The sequence below is a fragment of the Pipra filicauda genome, unplaced genomic scaffold (assembly GCF_003945595.2).
Source record: "Pipra filicauda isolate LSUMZ 115617 unplaced genomic scaffold, ASM394559v2 scaffold187_size1440530_pilon, whole genome shotgun sequence".
NCBI classification, from domain to species: Eukaryota; Metazoa; Chordata; class Aves; order Passeriformes; family Pipridae; genus Pipra; species Pipra filicauda.
In genome coordinates this window covers 1,062,020-1,078,218 of record NW_024104295.1, presented here as the reverse complement: position 1 = coordinate 1,078,218, position 16,199 = coordinate 1,062,020, and the positions used below count along the sequence as shown (strand labels likewise).

General features: G+C 36.9%; 1 protein-coding gene across 2 annotated transcripts in view; it reads left to right on the top strand.

The window, feature by feature from the left end:
- PRTFDC1 (phosphoribosyl transferase domain containing 1) overlaps positions 1-16,199 on the top strand; it is a 44,698-nt gene that overhangs the window by 11,364 nt on the left and 17,135 nt on the right. For both annotated transcript variants that reach the window (XM_027751750.2, XM_039380162.1), the window contains exon 4: positions 11,788-11,853. In XM_027751750.2, coding sequence (XP_027607551.1) covers positions 11,788-11,853 — 66 coding nt within the window. The remainder of the gene's footprint in view (positions 1-11,787; positions 11,854-16,199) is intronic.

Here is a 16,199-nt window from a genome sequence, read left to right as displayed (position 1 = left end):
ACTGAAAACCATGGAGAGGTAAAGTGGGAATGAGACTGATACTTTTCCTTAAGTCTTTTGTGATGTCTTTGGTTATACATGCAGACTAAAGTGGCAGAAGACCAGCCATCTCTGTTATTTTGAAATAACATTGTTATAAGAAACTGTGTTCTTTTGAATAACTTTGGGACCTCATCTGGAGTACTGCATCCAACTCTGGAGTCCTTAGTACAGGAAAGACATGGATTTGTTGGAGAAAATCCAGAGGAGGGCTATGAAGATGATCACAGCTCTGGGGAGACCTTGGAGCAGTTTTCCAGTACCTAAGGGCCCTACAAGAAAGGTGGAGAGGGACATTTACGTGGGCATGGAATGATAGGACAAGGGAGAATGGCTTTAAACTGAAAGAGGGTAGGTTTAAACTAGATATAAAGAATAACTTTTTACGATGAAGTTGGTAAGGCACTGGAACAGGTTGCCCAGAGAGGTGGTAGATGCCCCAAATATGTATGAACTTAAGAGAATGTTGCTTGCTAGTCACTTGGAGGAAACTTCTAGAGGATTATGTGGATTTGGTCAATTCGTGTAATTCTTTAAAATAAGTACATTATTTATGGTTTCCAGAACATAATTAATAAAAAAAAATGTAAATATATGACCTCTGAATTGTAATCCATGCACAATGGTTGCATTGAATTCTGCTCACAAACAAATCCATTGATATGATCTGTTTCCTCTTCAGCCTCCAGTCCTTCGAAACATATTTATAACTGTTGGTTATTAGTCTTGGCATAAACAGGACCATTAGTGCTGCAAAAATCTGAAAACAAGCAACAAAACAAGCATTGTTTAGTAGAAATCTGAATGTTTTTGCTATACGAAACCATGTCAGTAAATAGTTTTGCTTAATCTCTCTACTGTAGGAGTAAGGAAACAGGGATTTTATAATGAGTAAGTTGAAAGCTTGGTAAATTTATTTTTCTGCCATATAGGTTTCCTTCTCATACACCATTACTAAATACTTAATTCCTAAAAGGCACAACAGCATGAAGCGTCAGACTATAATCAGAGAGTGGTGTAAAATGTACATTCCTACATTGCATAATAACCTATTCTTATTCAGCATAATTTTACTGTATGATTTTTTAAGACCTGTATGAACTTTTCATCTGAAAACAATATGTTGAAATCCTGACCCTAAAAAAGTAACCTCAAAATGGTTTTATTAATTTAACAATGCAAAAGAAACAGCTAAGTGTCCTGCTTGCATTTAGTGATTCATGTCTATACCCAGACTCTACATCAGTGTTACAATGATTGTTTATTCCCATTCCTGTGTCATGAAAACACAATTTATCATCTCCTGAGAAAAATGTACATCCTGAGATGAAAGAGAATCCACATTAGTTTTCTACGTACAGGTTTTCTCTTGGGCGAGTTGTGAGTTCCCTTTATTTTGTGTCACGTACACAGTTTAGCTGATGACCAGGTCATCATCTTGGTGCTGAGTAGCCATGGAAGACTTACAAATTGGAGCCTATCCGGTTGAATTAATTCCTGTCGACTTTAAAGCCAAATTCTGCAATAATTTCATGGGACTGAACTCCAAATTATGTGTGAATTATCAATTTGACATGCAGATAAATAACTTCAGTGTAGGCAAAATGTGGTTTAATTTGGAAACGAATAATTTATTATTGATTTGATTTGGAAAGAGGCTGTACATGTACTAGACATTTAAAACCTAAGATATACTCTTAACGTTTTTCAGATGCATGTCTTGCAGTCAGCACTGTAGACAGTGAATAACTGTACAGAGAATTTTGCAACACAATATACTTTTAGATGCTAATGGGCAACAAAAATATGACATTAACTTAGTCCACAGAAGTGTAAAGGATCTAGACCTTGAAGTTGTTGCTGTTCTGAGATTGTCAGTGGTGCTGCCAGAGAAATGTCTTATGGGCAAGCTAAAGATAAGAGATTTGGGACTAGAAATCTGTTCCTAGAATTGCCAAATGGATTTTATCTTTATGTACTTTCCGTGTTTATGAATGGATAAAATGGAATTTTCATCCTAAAGTAGTAGTATATTTTTGAAGGAAAGCTCTGGGAAATACTCAAACCTGCTAAAATGAGTGAGTAAAAGGTCCTTTACAGCTCCAAGCCAAAGATACTCCAGAGTCTTAAGCAGGTATTGATGTATCTCTGTATGTCTGATGCTTCAGTTATTTTCTGAAACTTAGTAAGACCTGTGATGGTTAAGAAGGTGAGGAACGATGGAAACAAACCATATTTTTTGTGATTTGAATGTTTGGAGGTGCTACAGTTGACAGTTCTCCAAACTGTGTCCAAATGTTCATTTTCCAAGTGGTAAGACTTGTTTAAAAATAGAATGTTTTTCAAGAAAGAAACAAAAATCCCCACTTCTACATGCAGCAGTGTCTTACTGCAAAATATCAGCCTCAGAGACACTAAAGCTTTCAGAGAAATAGCTGAAAATGTGTTAGTGGTGGAAGTTGTCCCAAAAGCTTATTCTTGTAGCAAGCTGATGAACTCTTTAAAGAAATTTACAAAAATATAATGAGGAGAATGGCAGTCTCATGGGTTGAACTGTGCCTGGTGTTATTAGAGTAGCAGCATAGTTTAGGCACTTTGAGAGTAAGCTCTCATAAACTCTCCTGCCAGATTAATCTGCATCAGGTACAGATGGTTCAGGGCTTGGTGTAAAAACTGAGACACTGGAGATGGGTCTCTTCTCTGATTGCATCAGCTGGAACAATTACCATTTCCAGTTCATTCCTCAGGGACTGCAGTGCCCTCCCAGCAGTGTCCTCCCAACTTGCCAGCTCAGCTGGTGTTCTGAGCACTTCCTAACCTGTTTCAACCTGGATGAGACCAGTTATGAGAGACTTTCTATCTGAACGGCTTGAGCTTGCTGGGTTCATTTTTAGTGACCCAGATGCACACATGCATCTCAGCCTGCCAGCAGCCCCTGCCAGAGGGAGGGGCTGGGGACAGCCTGTGGCAGTAACTTCTTTACTCAGCACAGCTCTTGCTGGAAAAAGAAGTCTGTCCATAGCCAAGGGATCCTTGCTACCAAGTATGCAAGCCTCAGACTCACCCTCTTCTTTATCTGAGACATCCTTCTAAAAGGTATCAGGAGCGTGGCTATTTCAACCCTAGTTATTTTTGTGAAACAACCTAGTTTTCATAGTGTTCTAAGATAAACTGAAGAAGGCCATACTATATGGAATAAAATGTGAACTTAAAAAATCAGTGTGGTGAAACTTCTTAGGTCTGGAGGCATATGCTCTCCTTCCGAGGCACCTACAGCTTCCATTTAACGCGACGGCAAAGTTGTGAGATATGAGAGCTTTAATTCATCACTCACTCAAGGCTGTCTTGAGTATAAGGAGGAAGAAAGTCTTTCTGATTTAAATTATTTTAATTAAAGCATACAGTCTTTTCCTGTTGGACACTGCTTAGGGGCTTGGAGTGTTACTAATAATGTAAGTAGGTGTTAATTTGTGGGCACAGTTCAGGAAAGGTCATAATAAACCTATCATACAGTCAGTTTATCAAGTTTATCTGTAATGTAAAACTCATAGAGGGATGATCTCTGTAACTGTATGCATCAGATAACACACCTACACATCACTTAAATATGTTAGCACCATCTGAATTCTTAGTAATTTTTTTTGTAAGTATGAGTAAGTGTTTCAGTGACTCACATATAAAAGATTTGGGGGAACTCAGCCGGGGGAGAACTGAGTAGGAAGTGGCCTGATTGCCATGGGGACAGAACGAGAACAGATGTGGCAGTGAAGGCACAGTGGTACTGAGCTGTCCTACAGGTCTCCAGCAATATCATAATATTGTTTTAAGGCATTTGTGAGGCATATTAAAGCAAGTAACTACTTGCCTTGTCAAGATACTTTTAATTTTTTTTCTATTGTTTCCTGCTTAGGTATTACCTTCCTTTATACTGATACATGATTTTTATCTGTGGAATTATTTTTTTCTAACTGAAAAAAAATTGATTTTCCTGTGTTGCCACACTCTCCTTCTGGACTTCAGATCTAATGCAAACTCTACAGAGGTATTTTCTAATCTTCTTTGAGAAATTTTGCTCCCCAAGGGTCACATTTTTCTAACAAGCTGTAATGTTTTCTTTTGAAAAATGTCTTCCAATTTTAAATAAATGCCTTGGATTACAATATATTACATAGGGTATAGCTACTGTGTATAAATGGAGTTTTAGATCTGAAGAAGTTCATTTTTCTTAGGGCTTTTAATATTCTTTTTGGTGAGCTTAAATCTTTGGTATTTTTAAGCAGTCCAGATTCCTGGAACATCTTAACATTTAAGACTGTGAATGTTTTTAAAATCGGTTAGTTTTAGAACAGATTCAAAGCAACAAGGGATTTCATTAATGGCATCCAAGAGGTCATCTTTTCAAAGAATTAAATTGTAAAGTTCCCCTGGATTTGTTGTAAAGCAGTGGTTTGTTACAAAGCCTAAAAAATTGAAGTTTAGTTTTAGTAAAAGACTTTGTTTCATGTTCTGCCAAAAATACACAAGCTACTACTAAATTATCGTATTTTCAGCAATACTATATGTCCTCATTAGGAGAGACTATAGTCTGTATTTTCAGTCTGCTTCACAGATTTTTACAGTAACAGGGAGATAGGATCTTACATATAAGAAAGGTCCAGAACATAATGGTTGCTAATCCTGTTGTTCAAGTAAGATCTGATAAGTTTGAAAGTACTGTGACATTTTTATGCATTGGAAAAATATCACCTTGATTACTTATTTAGATGCTAGTAATACCATTTAGTATGTGGGTTTTTTATATTAAGATCTGAAATGGGGCAAAATTCATTAAAAGAAGCCAGAGGGTTCTAATTTTCTCAAGGAATTCCATGACTCTCCTTTACTGGCATCTCTTAAATGCTGTTTCTTAAAACAGATCGTAGCATGTGTGATGTTCCTGCAGTGCCACACCCCGGGAGGCTTTAAGTCATGAACCAAAAAGGTTACTTTAAAGGAATATGGCAATAACAGGAACTCCTCTATTACTGCAGTGCTTATCTGCATGAGAGATACAAAATTTTTTTCCCTCCTCATTTGATAGACAGAAATTAGAATATTAAAATAAAGAAGGGATACTATAACATAACCTTTCAAGAAAATTCACAAAGAGTATGTGTGCTATTAAAAGTTTCCCAGTTGTCACTAGCCAAGGGACTAAACACAGTGTTATGAAGGAGAGTGCTACTGAGTTGTGAGGTTCAATGACACACTAGACTCCAGATTGCTGGAAAGGACTAAGCATTTGAGGTTTTTATCAGTCTCATCTTCTGTGAATTTGCTTACACCTATCTGTTTTCTCAGCCTGTGGCTATTTGACAAATTTCAAAGTTCTTCTCCTATCTCCCTTTTATCACCAAATCCTAGGAACTAATGATAGTCAGGGTCAGAAGGTTAGTACTTCATGCTTAGTCTAGAGAAAGCTGTTTCTCTTGTGCTTGCAGAATGCCCGAGGGGTGGGGCTTCAGTACAGAGCTACAAATTCGCTATATGATTTTTCACAGTGTTCATTTACTTTAATCATTAATTTACAACACAGTTAAAAAATTGGGGTAAGACGGCACATATGGATCTAGTAGTGTCCCAGCTGGCATGCTGAGACCCTCTGTTGAAGCTGGGAAATATGACTTCTAGTTCCCCTGCAGTAATGCTTGTACACTTAATGTTAAACAATAATTGGGTAAAAGACATACTCCAGTTATTGTGGACTTGCATCCAAACTGATGTTTCCCCAGCTGAGTCCGATGTAGTTGGCTATAGCACGCATGATGACCTTTATGATTTTTGCAATACCAGGGAATAGTAACAGGAGGAAGATTTTCCCTACACCCTTTGGCTTATGGAGCTGAGGAAGAAAAGCAAACCAAATCTCCTATTCCAAGAGGGCTTATATTACATTATTATCACGAAATGTGGACACTCTTAGCAATGCCTCCTGGCAGTCCAAAAGGAGTACCTGAGTGGGATTATGGCAATTCTGGAGGGTATGCTTGCTAAATTTTTCTTTTACCTATAAGTTTTAAATTTATTTGCCTCCCATCTCTGGAGACAAATTATGTGATCTGAACTTTGCCTCACACGACTGAAGAGCCCTGTGAAACTGTTAGTACCTCTTCTCATCCTGGGACATACACAGATTTTGTTTCTATGTTTTAAATATTATCTTACAGAATAGTTAGAGTACAAGGAAATCTCAGACTACATTCTGTGGAAATTAACCTGAGTTTTTAGGATACATTGTGTTTCTGATATATGTACAATTCAAAACAATTGGTATCATATGTTCTGGATTTCAGTTCAAGCTTACAGGTGCTGTTTGTACCATGTGGTTATATGTGGTGCTGCAATCTTACTGCATCATTCTTAAACAAAATAACACATTTAATCAATACCAAGCAATTACATAAAACTGAATTGCTAAACCAGAAATAAAAATACAAAATAATTTCTTGTCTATAATCCTTATTAGCCAAGTTAACTGGTTTGAATTCTGCTTCAATTTATGACAGTTTGGCCTTTTTTTAAGATACCTTACCTTCTTTGAATTAAATACAGAGGAGGCATGCAGGAGTCCTAGTACACAAGATATTACTGAATGTCTGAACAGATGATTGCAAACAATCCCATTTATTGAGTTTAATAACTCATTGTTGCCTAGAGAATTGTTTAAGCTGAATGACCTGCCTTGCTTTTACAGTAGGGAAGAAACATACCCAGGTGTTACTGCAAGTCAGCTGATAAGGAGTACTTGCTGTCAGTAAGTTCACTGTTTGCCTTTCTCTCTCCAAAGCCAACTTCCTCATTGCAGAACTCTGGCCTTCCCTGGAACTGGATAGACTAGCCTGCATTTGAAGCACTTTCAAACCTGAGTGATGGAGCTTTTAGTTAAGGAATAACAACAAGGAAGAAAAATAATAAAATATAAGTGAATATTTAAATTAGTTATATTGTAGATCCAACCCTAGAGAAGTAAAGGATGTCTTACATGGTGGCAACTAGAACTCTGATAGATGTACACCTACACCAGTTTAAAATCTACTGTCGTAGGTTGTCCTGGCAGTAGCAATAGGGCTGTCTCAGTGCAGCACAGTCAGTGGTGTGGTCAGCTCAGGAAGGCATCTTTAAAGCTGACAGAGATGCACAAAGCTGTCAGTGCTTCGGTGCAAATGTACCTTTACTGTCCCTGTGGGAAAGGGGATGTCCTGGCAGTGGGTGTATGCCAGTTTACTGTATTTGACTTCCAGTTGGCTCAGCATTGTTGGATTGTTTGCGAGGTGTTCAAAGCACCTCTGAAAAATATATCAGTGACCTGGCACTTGACTATTTTGAATGTGGGTGTACCCTGGAGGTTGCAGTCTGCCCTTTGGTATACATGTGATTCTGGGGAAGGGAAGGCAAACTTTCCAGTCTTTCCTGGGAAGTGATCTATATCATTCCCACTCATTTGCACAAGTCTCCAGCTTAACAGTACTTACTAGTTGCCCTCTGAATGTTGCTACTTAAGCCTGGATAGTCCTTCCAGTTGTCTGGCATGAAAACTGTGACAGCTCATGTTCTGCACCCTTGAGGTCTCTTGTTCTTTGTTGTTGTTCTGTAGAGAAGAAACCCAAAATAGTATTAATTCAAGTATATGATGCTTCTAAGTAACCTTCCTGGAAAACTCAGTTGTAGGAGATGGGATGATGGTGCCAAGTGAAAGAGCTTTCCTCATGTGAATCCTCAGGTTGGGGGATTTGCAGTATCACCCAAGGGGTAGAAAGCAAAGCAGAGCAGGCCTGATGGTCACATCTTTCTTTGTTATGAGCTTCCCTGATGAATTCTCAGAGAAAGAGGTAACCACATTTTTTAAAGAAATTCCATACAAACTTTGCGGACTGTAGCAATTAGATACATAATAATAACCTTGTGTCCATAATTCATAATTTAGTTATGCATTTAAACTGTTCTGTTAGAGCTACTTTTTTGCCATGATTAAAGAATCTTTGTTTCAGTGGGCCCAGTATTAATGTACTCCAGATTCTGTTTCTTTAGAAGAGTAACAGATGTTCACAGTTTGGTGCAATTTTCAGATGAGCAATGCTGTTTATAATGAATTTTCCTGAGACCACCCAACTCATTTCACTTGTAACTTGAACTATGTCCAAGTGTTGATCTCAGGAGATGTAAAAGAGATGTAATAATCCTGTGCCCCACCCAGTTCAAAAGACATGACTTAGTATAGATGGAATTTAAATATCTATACTTTGAATCTACATAGAAAGCAAAGGTTTTACCTTGTATGCCATGAAAAATGGAGGTGGAAATAACATTCTTGCTTTCATTCATCAAGTATTCATAGGATCTGAAGATGTATATGGACAAGGTCTGAATGAAATAAAATTATAAAACAAAGATGAGCAGGTGAAAAAGCACAACACAGCAAATTCAACCAAAGAAATTGAGATTTATCCTGGAAAATACAGATTTATTAAGCACAGAAAAAAATCAGAAATGTAGGATTAAATATAGCTTGGGATGAGGTGTAGGGATGCAATACAATGCATCATGTCTTGTCAGAAACAGCTGCAATAAATTTTGTGCTGCATGAACCAAAACACAGTGTGATTTAGATCTGTCTCTATCTGGGACAATATATTTAGTGTCAAACATTTAACACCAAAAAAAATTAATTGATAGGGTTTAGGGATGTTAGAAAGCAAGTTTTGAGGAACCCTGGGTGACAGAAAGTGAAGCTTCAATTCATATTTCTGCATTTATAAGAAATTGTAAAGACTCAATCATTTGGAACAACTCCTAAAGAAAAAAGAAGCTCTGAATGACTTGAGACCATGAAAATTAAACAAACAGTTCTGAATTGACAGTAATTGGTACTGAATGAAACAGGTTTTTTTTCTTCCCTGACATTCATTGTACTTTATACTTAACATTTAGTGCAGTGTTATTTTGAGATTATAAACTGAGAACTCAGAAAAATGCACTGGGAGGTTCCTATGGCAACCATAATGTGCAAATTATCTATGTGAACATTATGATCACGGTAATGTGACACTGTGGTGTTGAGTCTTGCTGTTTGACAGGTATGTATTTTACAACATGAGTTAAGTGATGAAGGTAGATAGTTACAAATGGCATTAAAATTAATTATCTGATTTTTTTTTTTTTTTTTTGCAAGAGAATTGCCTACAGTGTGATGCAAGGAATTTCTTTAAATTTTTTGAAAACACCTTGGTTGGAGGGTTCTGAGCTGCATATAGGAAAAAACCATATAGAAACCATATAGAAAACCGTATGTTTTTAGGCACAGTGAATAGTCAGCTGAGGATTTTCATAATTTTGTGCAGTTGTGTCACGACAGCCAGTGCGTGAACGCTGAGGTTGACGGGATGCTGTGATCCCCCTGCTCTCAATGGCTTTTGTGTTTGCTTAGCTGCTTGCCAGCAATGAAGATGCTTTTTCAGCATCTTCCTTTCAGCTGAAGCCAGAAATACCAAGTGCAAAGGAAACAGTGCTGCTGTGACAACTGCTGAAAGAGATATTTTTTTTAGTTAAAAATAAATAAATTCATTAATCATTGCACCTCACTGTTATCTTTTTTTTCCCTCTCTCTTTTTCAACTAGCGACTAAGGGCAAACTGCCTCTTCAGTAATTCTTGTGTGCTGGTTGTAATGAAATTCCACACTTTCTCATTTGGAAATGAAAAAATATTTTGTCAGTGCCTTGGTTACACATGCTGTGGTAGATATTAGAAACAATCTGCTTTTTATAGTCTTATAATAGTCTTGACTTGAATACATCCCTGACTTTTGAAGAGTGACCTGTCTTGCTTTACAACATAAAACTTGTGCTTTTAAGCCTGAACTTTAAATCTTCTCAATCTACACTTTTTCTTTAGTTTTAAAATAATCTTCTGAAGACATCAGTTTGTTGCTTTGTTGTTGTTTGGGGGTGGTTTTTTTCCGTTTTTCTTAACGGAAGTAAAAGAAATATTGAAATTTATATTAGAAAATGTATGGGATGTAACCTTCATTGCTGCTCTAGCTCTGTTTCCCAGGAAACGGATCAGAGCAGCATGAAATTTATCTAAAGCTCCCAGATCCGGTGCAGAAAAAGTGAAGGCAGGTCTAAAAACTGTCTTTTAAGGCAGTGACTGCTTAGGACCTTTTACAAAGCTGTGGTGTGAGAGTTTTTTGGAGAGTGGAATCTGAGTAAAAGCAGGAGAGACTTCTGGTGGGACTGCAGTGCAATTCTGGGCAATTCTACAACCTTTACTTTCAGCTACTCAGGAAGGCTGTATTAATTTAGGCAATCCATTCCCATGGGGACTACGAATTGTTCCTGGGGTTGTCAGATTGCTTCTGATCCAGTGGCTGCAAAGGTGCCTTGGAAGTCCCTGGACTTGTGCCCTTGTGTGGGCAGGTGTGGTTTCCTGCAGTGTGACTGTGCTGCACGGCAGTGCCAGGGTGCTGTCTCTGCTCATCCTGTTTCTTGAGGGGAAGAAGAAAAGCTATAAACCCCTTAGTCCAGTAGATCCTCACCTGCCTTAAAAGTCCTGATGTCCCACTGTTTATCTGTGGAAAAACATTTGACTGCAGAGGACTGGATTTATGAAATAAAGGCAAAATATTCAAGTATTGTGCTTACATCATTGTGTAATGATGAAGCTTCCTGGTCCTACCAATAAACTACAGTGTCACATTGTGGTACTGCAGCTATTATTGAAATTGGACTAACGTGGTCTTTTTATGGGTAGGGAGATTAGATTAGCACATGCACCAATTTGGCAAAACCCCCACATTAACTATACTTACTTTTGCTTTTTCTGAAAAGTTCACATAGCCTGGCCACGACTGTATATTTTTTAATTTGCCATCTTCTTTAGAGCCTCTTCTGTCTTCCCTTAAAGGTAGGACTTCTGTGTGTCTCCCTTATGTGATATTAACTTTGTGTTCTGCTGATAATGAATTTGATCTAGAGCTGGTTGAGAATTTCCCATCAGAATGAAGTTCAACTAGAAATGTCTGTAAAAGAAATCTATAAAAAAAGAATTTTTACTGGTTTTTTAAAAATTCCTTTTTTAATAGGCAAATCAAAGCATATTATTCTGTTGCATGTAGTTCAACCTTGATTTCAAGGATTTTATCTTTGAGTCAGTTGCAAAAACAAAGCCCTGGAAACTCTAAGGCACACTGAAACTATTTTTAATACCAAGTGATAAATTTTGCAAAACTTTTTTTCCCTTGAAAAAAATGGAATTAATTCCTTCAAAAGTAGCCGAGTTCTCTCTGTGAGTGATAGATGTAAGCACATTTTGCATGTGTTTCTAAAGACTGTTTCAAAAAGAGAATGTGCTTACAGGTGTTTGGTCAAGTGTTGAGATGCTCCTGTCTTCCCGTTGTGAAAGGGACAAATATGTTACTCAACACTTGACATGTTAAGAAATAGCAAGCAAGGGACCATTATTTTACAGAGAAAAATGCAACTTCTTCTAATTCATTAAACCCTAGAGCTTGACATTAGCTTAAATACAACCAGGAGATGATAGAAGCCACGGGACCAAGTGAGAGTGTGGTTTTGTTGTACACCAATATTAACAAGCATTAGAAAATATAAGTAACCGAGACTGTGAAAGATTGAAGAAAAAGGTTAACATGTTTGTATTGTTATTTTATACAGTTGTAACCAATTTCAAAGTTTGATCTTTCTTCTTTCAGAATGATCAGTCTATGCAAGATATGCAGATCATGGGTGGAGATGATCTTTCAAAGCTGACTGGGAAGGTTTGTTAATTTTAAATTTAAGAAAGAAAATAAATCCATAAAAACACTTGAGAAAGTCTTTGTAATTTTGCACATGGACTGCCAGATACTAATATTAGAGTCAAAGGTATTTATTAGTCTGTATTAAATTGCCGTGATGCCATTGGTTTCAGATTGCAGATGCCCCAAGAGATCAGAATGTAGCCCCTCCATCTTAATGTAGGGAGTCCCCAATAGTTATACACTTACCACCAGTGAGATTGTGGGCAAAATTTGTGCTGTAATGTTTCCCCTGAGCTTGTTTGTGTCTTGGAGCCTTGTTGCCTTCAGTGGGTGCACGCAAGCAAACTGCACATTGAATATCCCCGTTGAATTCATCATATGGGTTTAATACCATTTTGCCTACTGCACAAAATTCCATTGTGGAACCTTTCACTCAGAGAATCAAATGGGATTTTTTTATTTCAACATCAGGCTGGCTGTATGACTGAATCTGCACTGTGCTTGACTGTTGTGGTAATGAGAGAGAGTGGTTTCAGGCAGTGAAAAGGCTATTTTCATCCAACTGTGGCAATACAAAGCAGCACTTTGAAGAGGAAGGAAGGCTGATTTCATTAGGCAAATGGTCTGTGTGGAAAATGGTCAGAAAATGGAGTCTTTACTTATGCATTACGGCAACATAATACTTATCTTGTTATTTATACTGTATGTGCAGTTACTGTTTTATTAGCTGGTACTAGATAATATCAGTTTCTTCAAAGCACTCAAATGTAGCAAACTCATTTATTTTGTTGTACTATAGCAAACAGGAAGAAGAAGGGAAAAACTTAACTTTAAATGTTTTCATTAGTATTAAATAGGTTTTGATGCAATTAGAACTTAAATGAAAAAAATGCTGTTATACTCAGAATATTTTAGTGATACATGTGTACTCTATTTACACTTCTAAATACTCCTGCTGGGTGTTGTTTCCAAATTACCACTAAAGCATTAACCATGTTCTTGGAAAATATTAATTAATTTGCTACTTTCTAGTATTCAAACACTGGAGTTACCTGTTTTTCTGTGATGATTTTGCATATGTTTCCCTACAGAACTGGCAATGCACCTATTCATCTTAACAATTCTCTTACTCAGGTAGTCCAAATGCTTTCTAAACTTCCAGGCCCAGCTGCCCTTCCCCATCTTCCAATCCCAAATTTTCCTGATTAATGGCTTCAGTTATTAATATTTCTTCCATCCATAATACTTCTAGTGTAATTTGAATTCTGGGGCAAGACATTATTTTTTTCAGGACTTTTGTGTATTTGTATATGTCCACATGTGCATGAGAGAGAAACAAAGTTTCATCCCATTTAGTTCTGCTCTTGTCCAAAATTAGGTAAATTGTCTTCCTAAAATGAAAATCCTGGTAACCTTTTTCTCATTGGCATGGCTCTCCTGTTTCCAGGTATGGAATGGGACACAAAATTCGGCTGTTGGGAGGCTAGAAAATAGTTGGGGAGAAGACTGAACAGCAGCATAGTTTAAGATTGCTGGGTAAGGAGGCTGGGTAGGTGTGAAGGGGCTGGTTTGGGAACAAAGGTGGTTGCTGATCAGAAAGGGAGCCCAGTGCTGGAAGCTGAGTGTGGAGGCTGAAGCAGAGCAGGAAGGGGGAGCTGGGACTGCCAGGGAGGCAGACTTGCTGAAAGGGCACATTTGGCACTGGTTTGTAAGCGTGGCTGTCTGTGACACAGCTGATGTGTGAATAGTGAAATAGCACTTCCACTATCACGCGTGAGAAAGGGGTTTCCTTGGGACTCGTTTTACTGATCGGAAAGTTGGAATGCAAAGCTTAGGCTCACATGTTCATGCTTTCATGTCTAAAGTTGGATTTGTGAAGGAGTGGCCTTACGTACACGGATGCCAACTCCTCCATCTGTTGCTGACTTCAGCAGTTAGTGTAAGTATTCAGCACATTTTACTAATCAGCCATTTGTGGGCTGATTCAGAGCCTCCTACAGGCCATGGAAATCTTTCCTTAAAGTGTTTTTAGTGCCTCTCTTTAGCTGCTGGCTTTTAAATCTGCTGGCTTTAGGAACTATCCAAAGTCACTGAGTGAATTAGTTAAAAACTTACTGATAGAATTCAAATTCCCTGCTGTTGAGTGAGCTGGGTGCTGCTTCTGCCTGCTTGGAGTACTTATTAAGAAAATATTGTAATTATATTGAAAAAGTCATATACCAGGTTAAGTTCCATTAATTTGCTATCATGGAAGGTATTTTCAGAAACACCAGCATGAGTTTGGAATATTGTAAGTTCCATTAAGTTTCTGTAAAGTTCAAAAGCATGAATGAATGTAGATGATTTTGGAACCTACAGACAAAAGATTCTGAGATTTTGATCTTAAAGTGCCCTTCATTAAGTAATAATACCTGGAACTTCAGCTAGCCTATGATCTTAGTGAACAACTAAGGCACATTCATGCTTTACTTACTATTGGAAAAAAAGATTACTGAGTGAACATGCTGGTATATGACAATGTTTTTTTCTGAGAAAGCTTAAAAAAAGCAGAGAATTTTAAAAGCTAATTAAAAAGAGGCTGATAGGGATAATGGCTCTTCAGAAGGAAGAATATCTCCTCTGTGCTTCTCTACAATATGCTTTTGTTTATAAAAACATTATAAAACTGGGAAAAATATATAATGACCCAAACCATGAAAAAGAGAAATATTATAGAAGAGAGCACACAGACCCAAATTACTCAAACTGTTACTTGAAGAAAATCATCTCCTGTTTGAAATTATTCTTCTGTAAAGAAGGTCACAGAGGCAAGAATGAAGTTTCCATGGCATGAATCATTAATAAAGGTACTTGAAGAATGAGTCCTGATATAGCTTAACATTCTAATGCTTTGTAACCATTTCTATGCAGAAAAAAATATAATTTAAAAATCTCTCCTTTAATGATGTAGGTGATGAACATAAAATTCTCAGTACTTGATTTCATAGTTAAGTAGCTGCTTAGTTTTCAATTACTTTAAAGCTGAAATGCTCATTTGGGTAAAATTTATCATAAATGTTTGTAAAGACTAATAAATTTTGAAAAGGGGAGATGAATAAATTTTGAAAAGGGGAGATAAATAATTACTGTCCAGAAAACTGTTTCAAAGCAAGATGGCAATGAAAATTTATGAAGATGCGGTGAAAGAACAAATAATATAACCCTGTTTAGTATCAAAACTGTAATTATATTGTGTAATACTATAAAAATTCCTAACATATTTTCAAGTATTTGTGACACTTAAAGTAGATTTTAAAGCATCTAGAAACTTCAGGAGATTCAGCTGTACCTGAGTTTTGAGTGTCATTGCCATTTATCTGTTATACTTTTATGTGTGTATATTTTTGTCTGAAGAGCTTTGGAGCACGTTCTGTCATTCAAAGTCATCACTGACAGGAATCATTCTGTATATCACTCCATAGGTAAAATATGTCCCGTTACCTTTCAAAAAAGCTTATATACCACTTTGACTTGTCTCCTTGCAACAGAGAAGTTAGGCAAAATCATAAATTTAGAGTTTATATCACTTTGCAATTAAATAGTTCTTACAGTTGTATAATGTATTTGATGTTAAAATTAGATCCATATATTTTTGTCATTGTCACTATTTTTACATAACATAAAATGTGAACAAAATTAATTATTATTATTTTTAGGTTAATCAGAACCTGAATTAAAACAAAGTAGTTATACAGTTCATATAATACAATTTTGGAGCCAGGGAATTTCTGATATTCCATCTATCGATGCTTATGTTCTTTATGAATTCCTCTTGTTCATAATCTTGTTTATAGCCAGTGGTTTGACATTTTTGGAGAAGCGTAGAAGGTAATAAATAGCAATCAAGAAAAAAGAAAGTAAATGTCTGTATTCTCTTTGCACTTCATTGTGTTTGTTTAAACACTCCATCGCCACTCTGATGGTTTCCTGAAATGACTGGTCAGCTTGTACTAAAAAGAAGTTTCACTAGGAAGAAGATATCCTCCATGCAGCAGGTTTGTGCTATAAAATCTCCAGACTTCCTCTATATGCCTCACCTAAATCAATTTATCCACTGTCTACCATTTTCTTGCTCCACTTCTCATTTGGGAGGATGTTCCAGGAGCATAGTGCAATCTCACTTTCTTTTCTTATGCCTCTCATTTCTTTCATACTTTACTGAACCATTTTCTCTGCATGTCATAGGCTCTAGCAACAGTTCTGAGAGCTGTTTCTCTAGCATTCTCCTAAATATGTTAGCACTTCAGTATTTAGTAAAACATGTGTGGCAGCTGTGTAACACAATGTTTTATTCTCTAGATTAAAATACATATTATACTTACTGT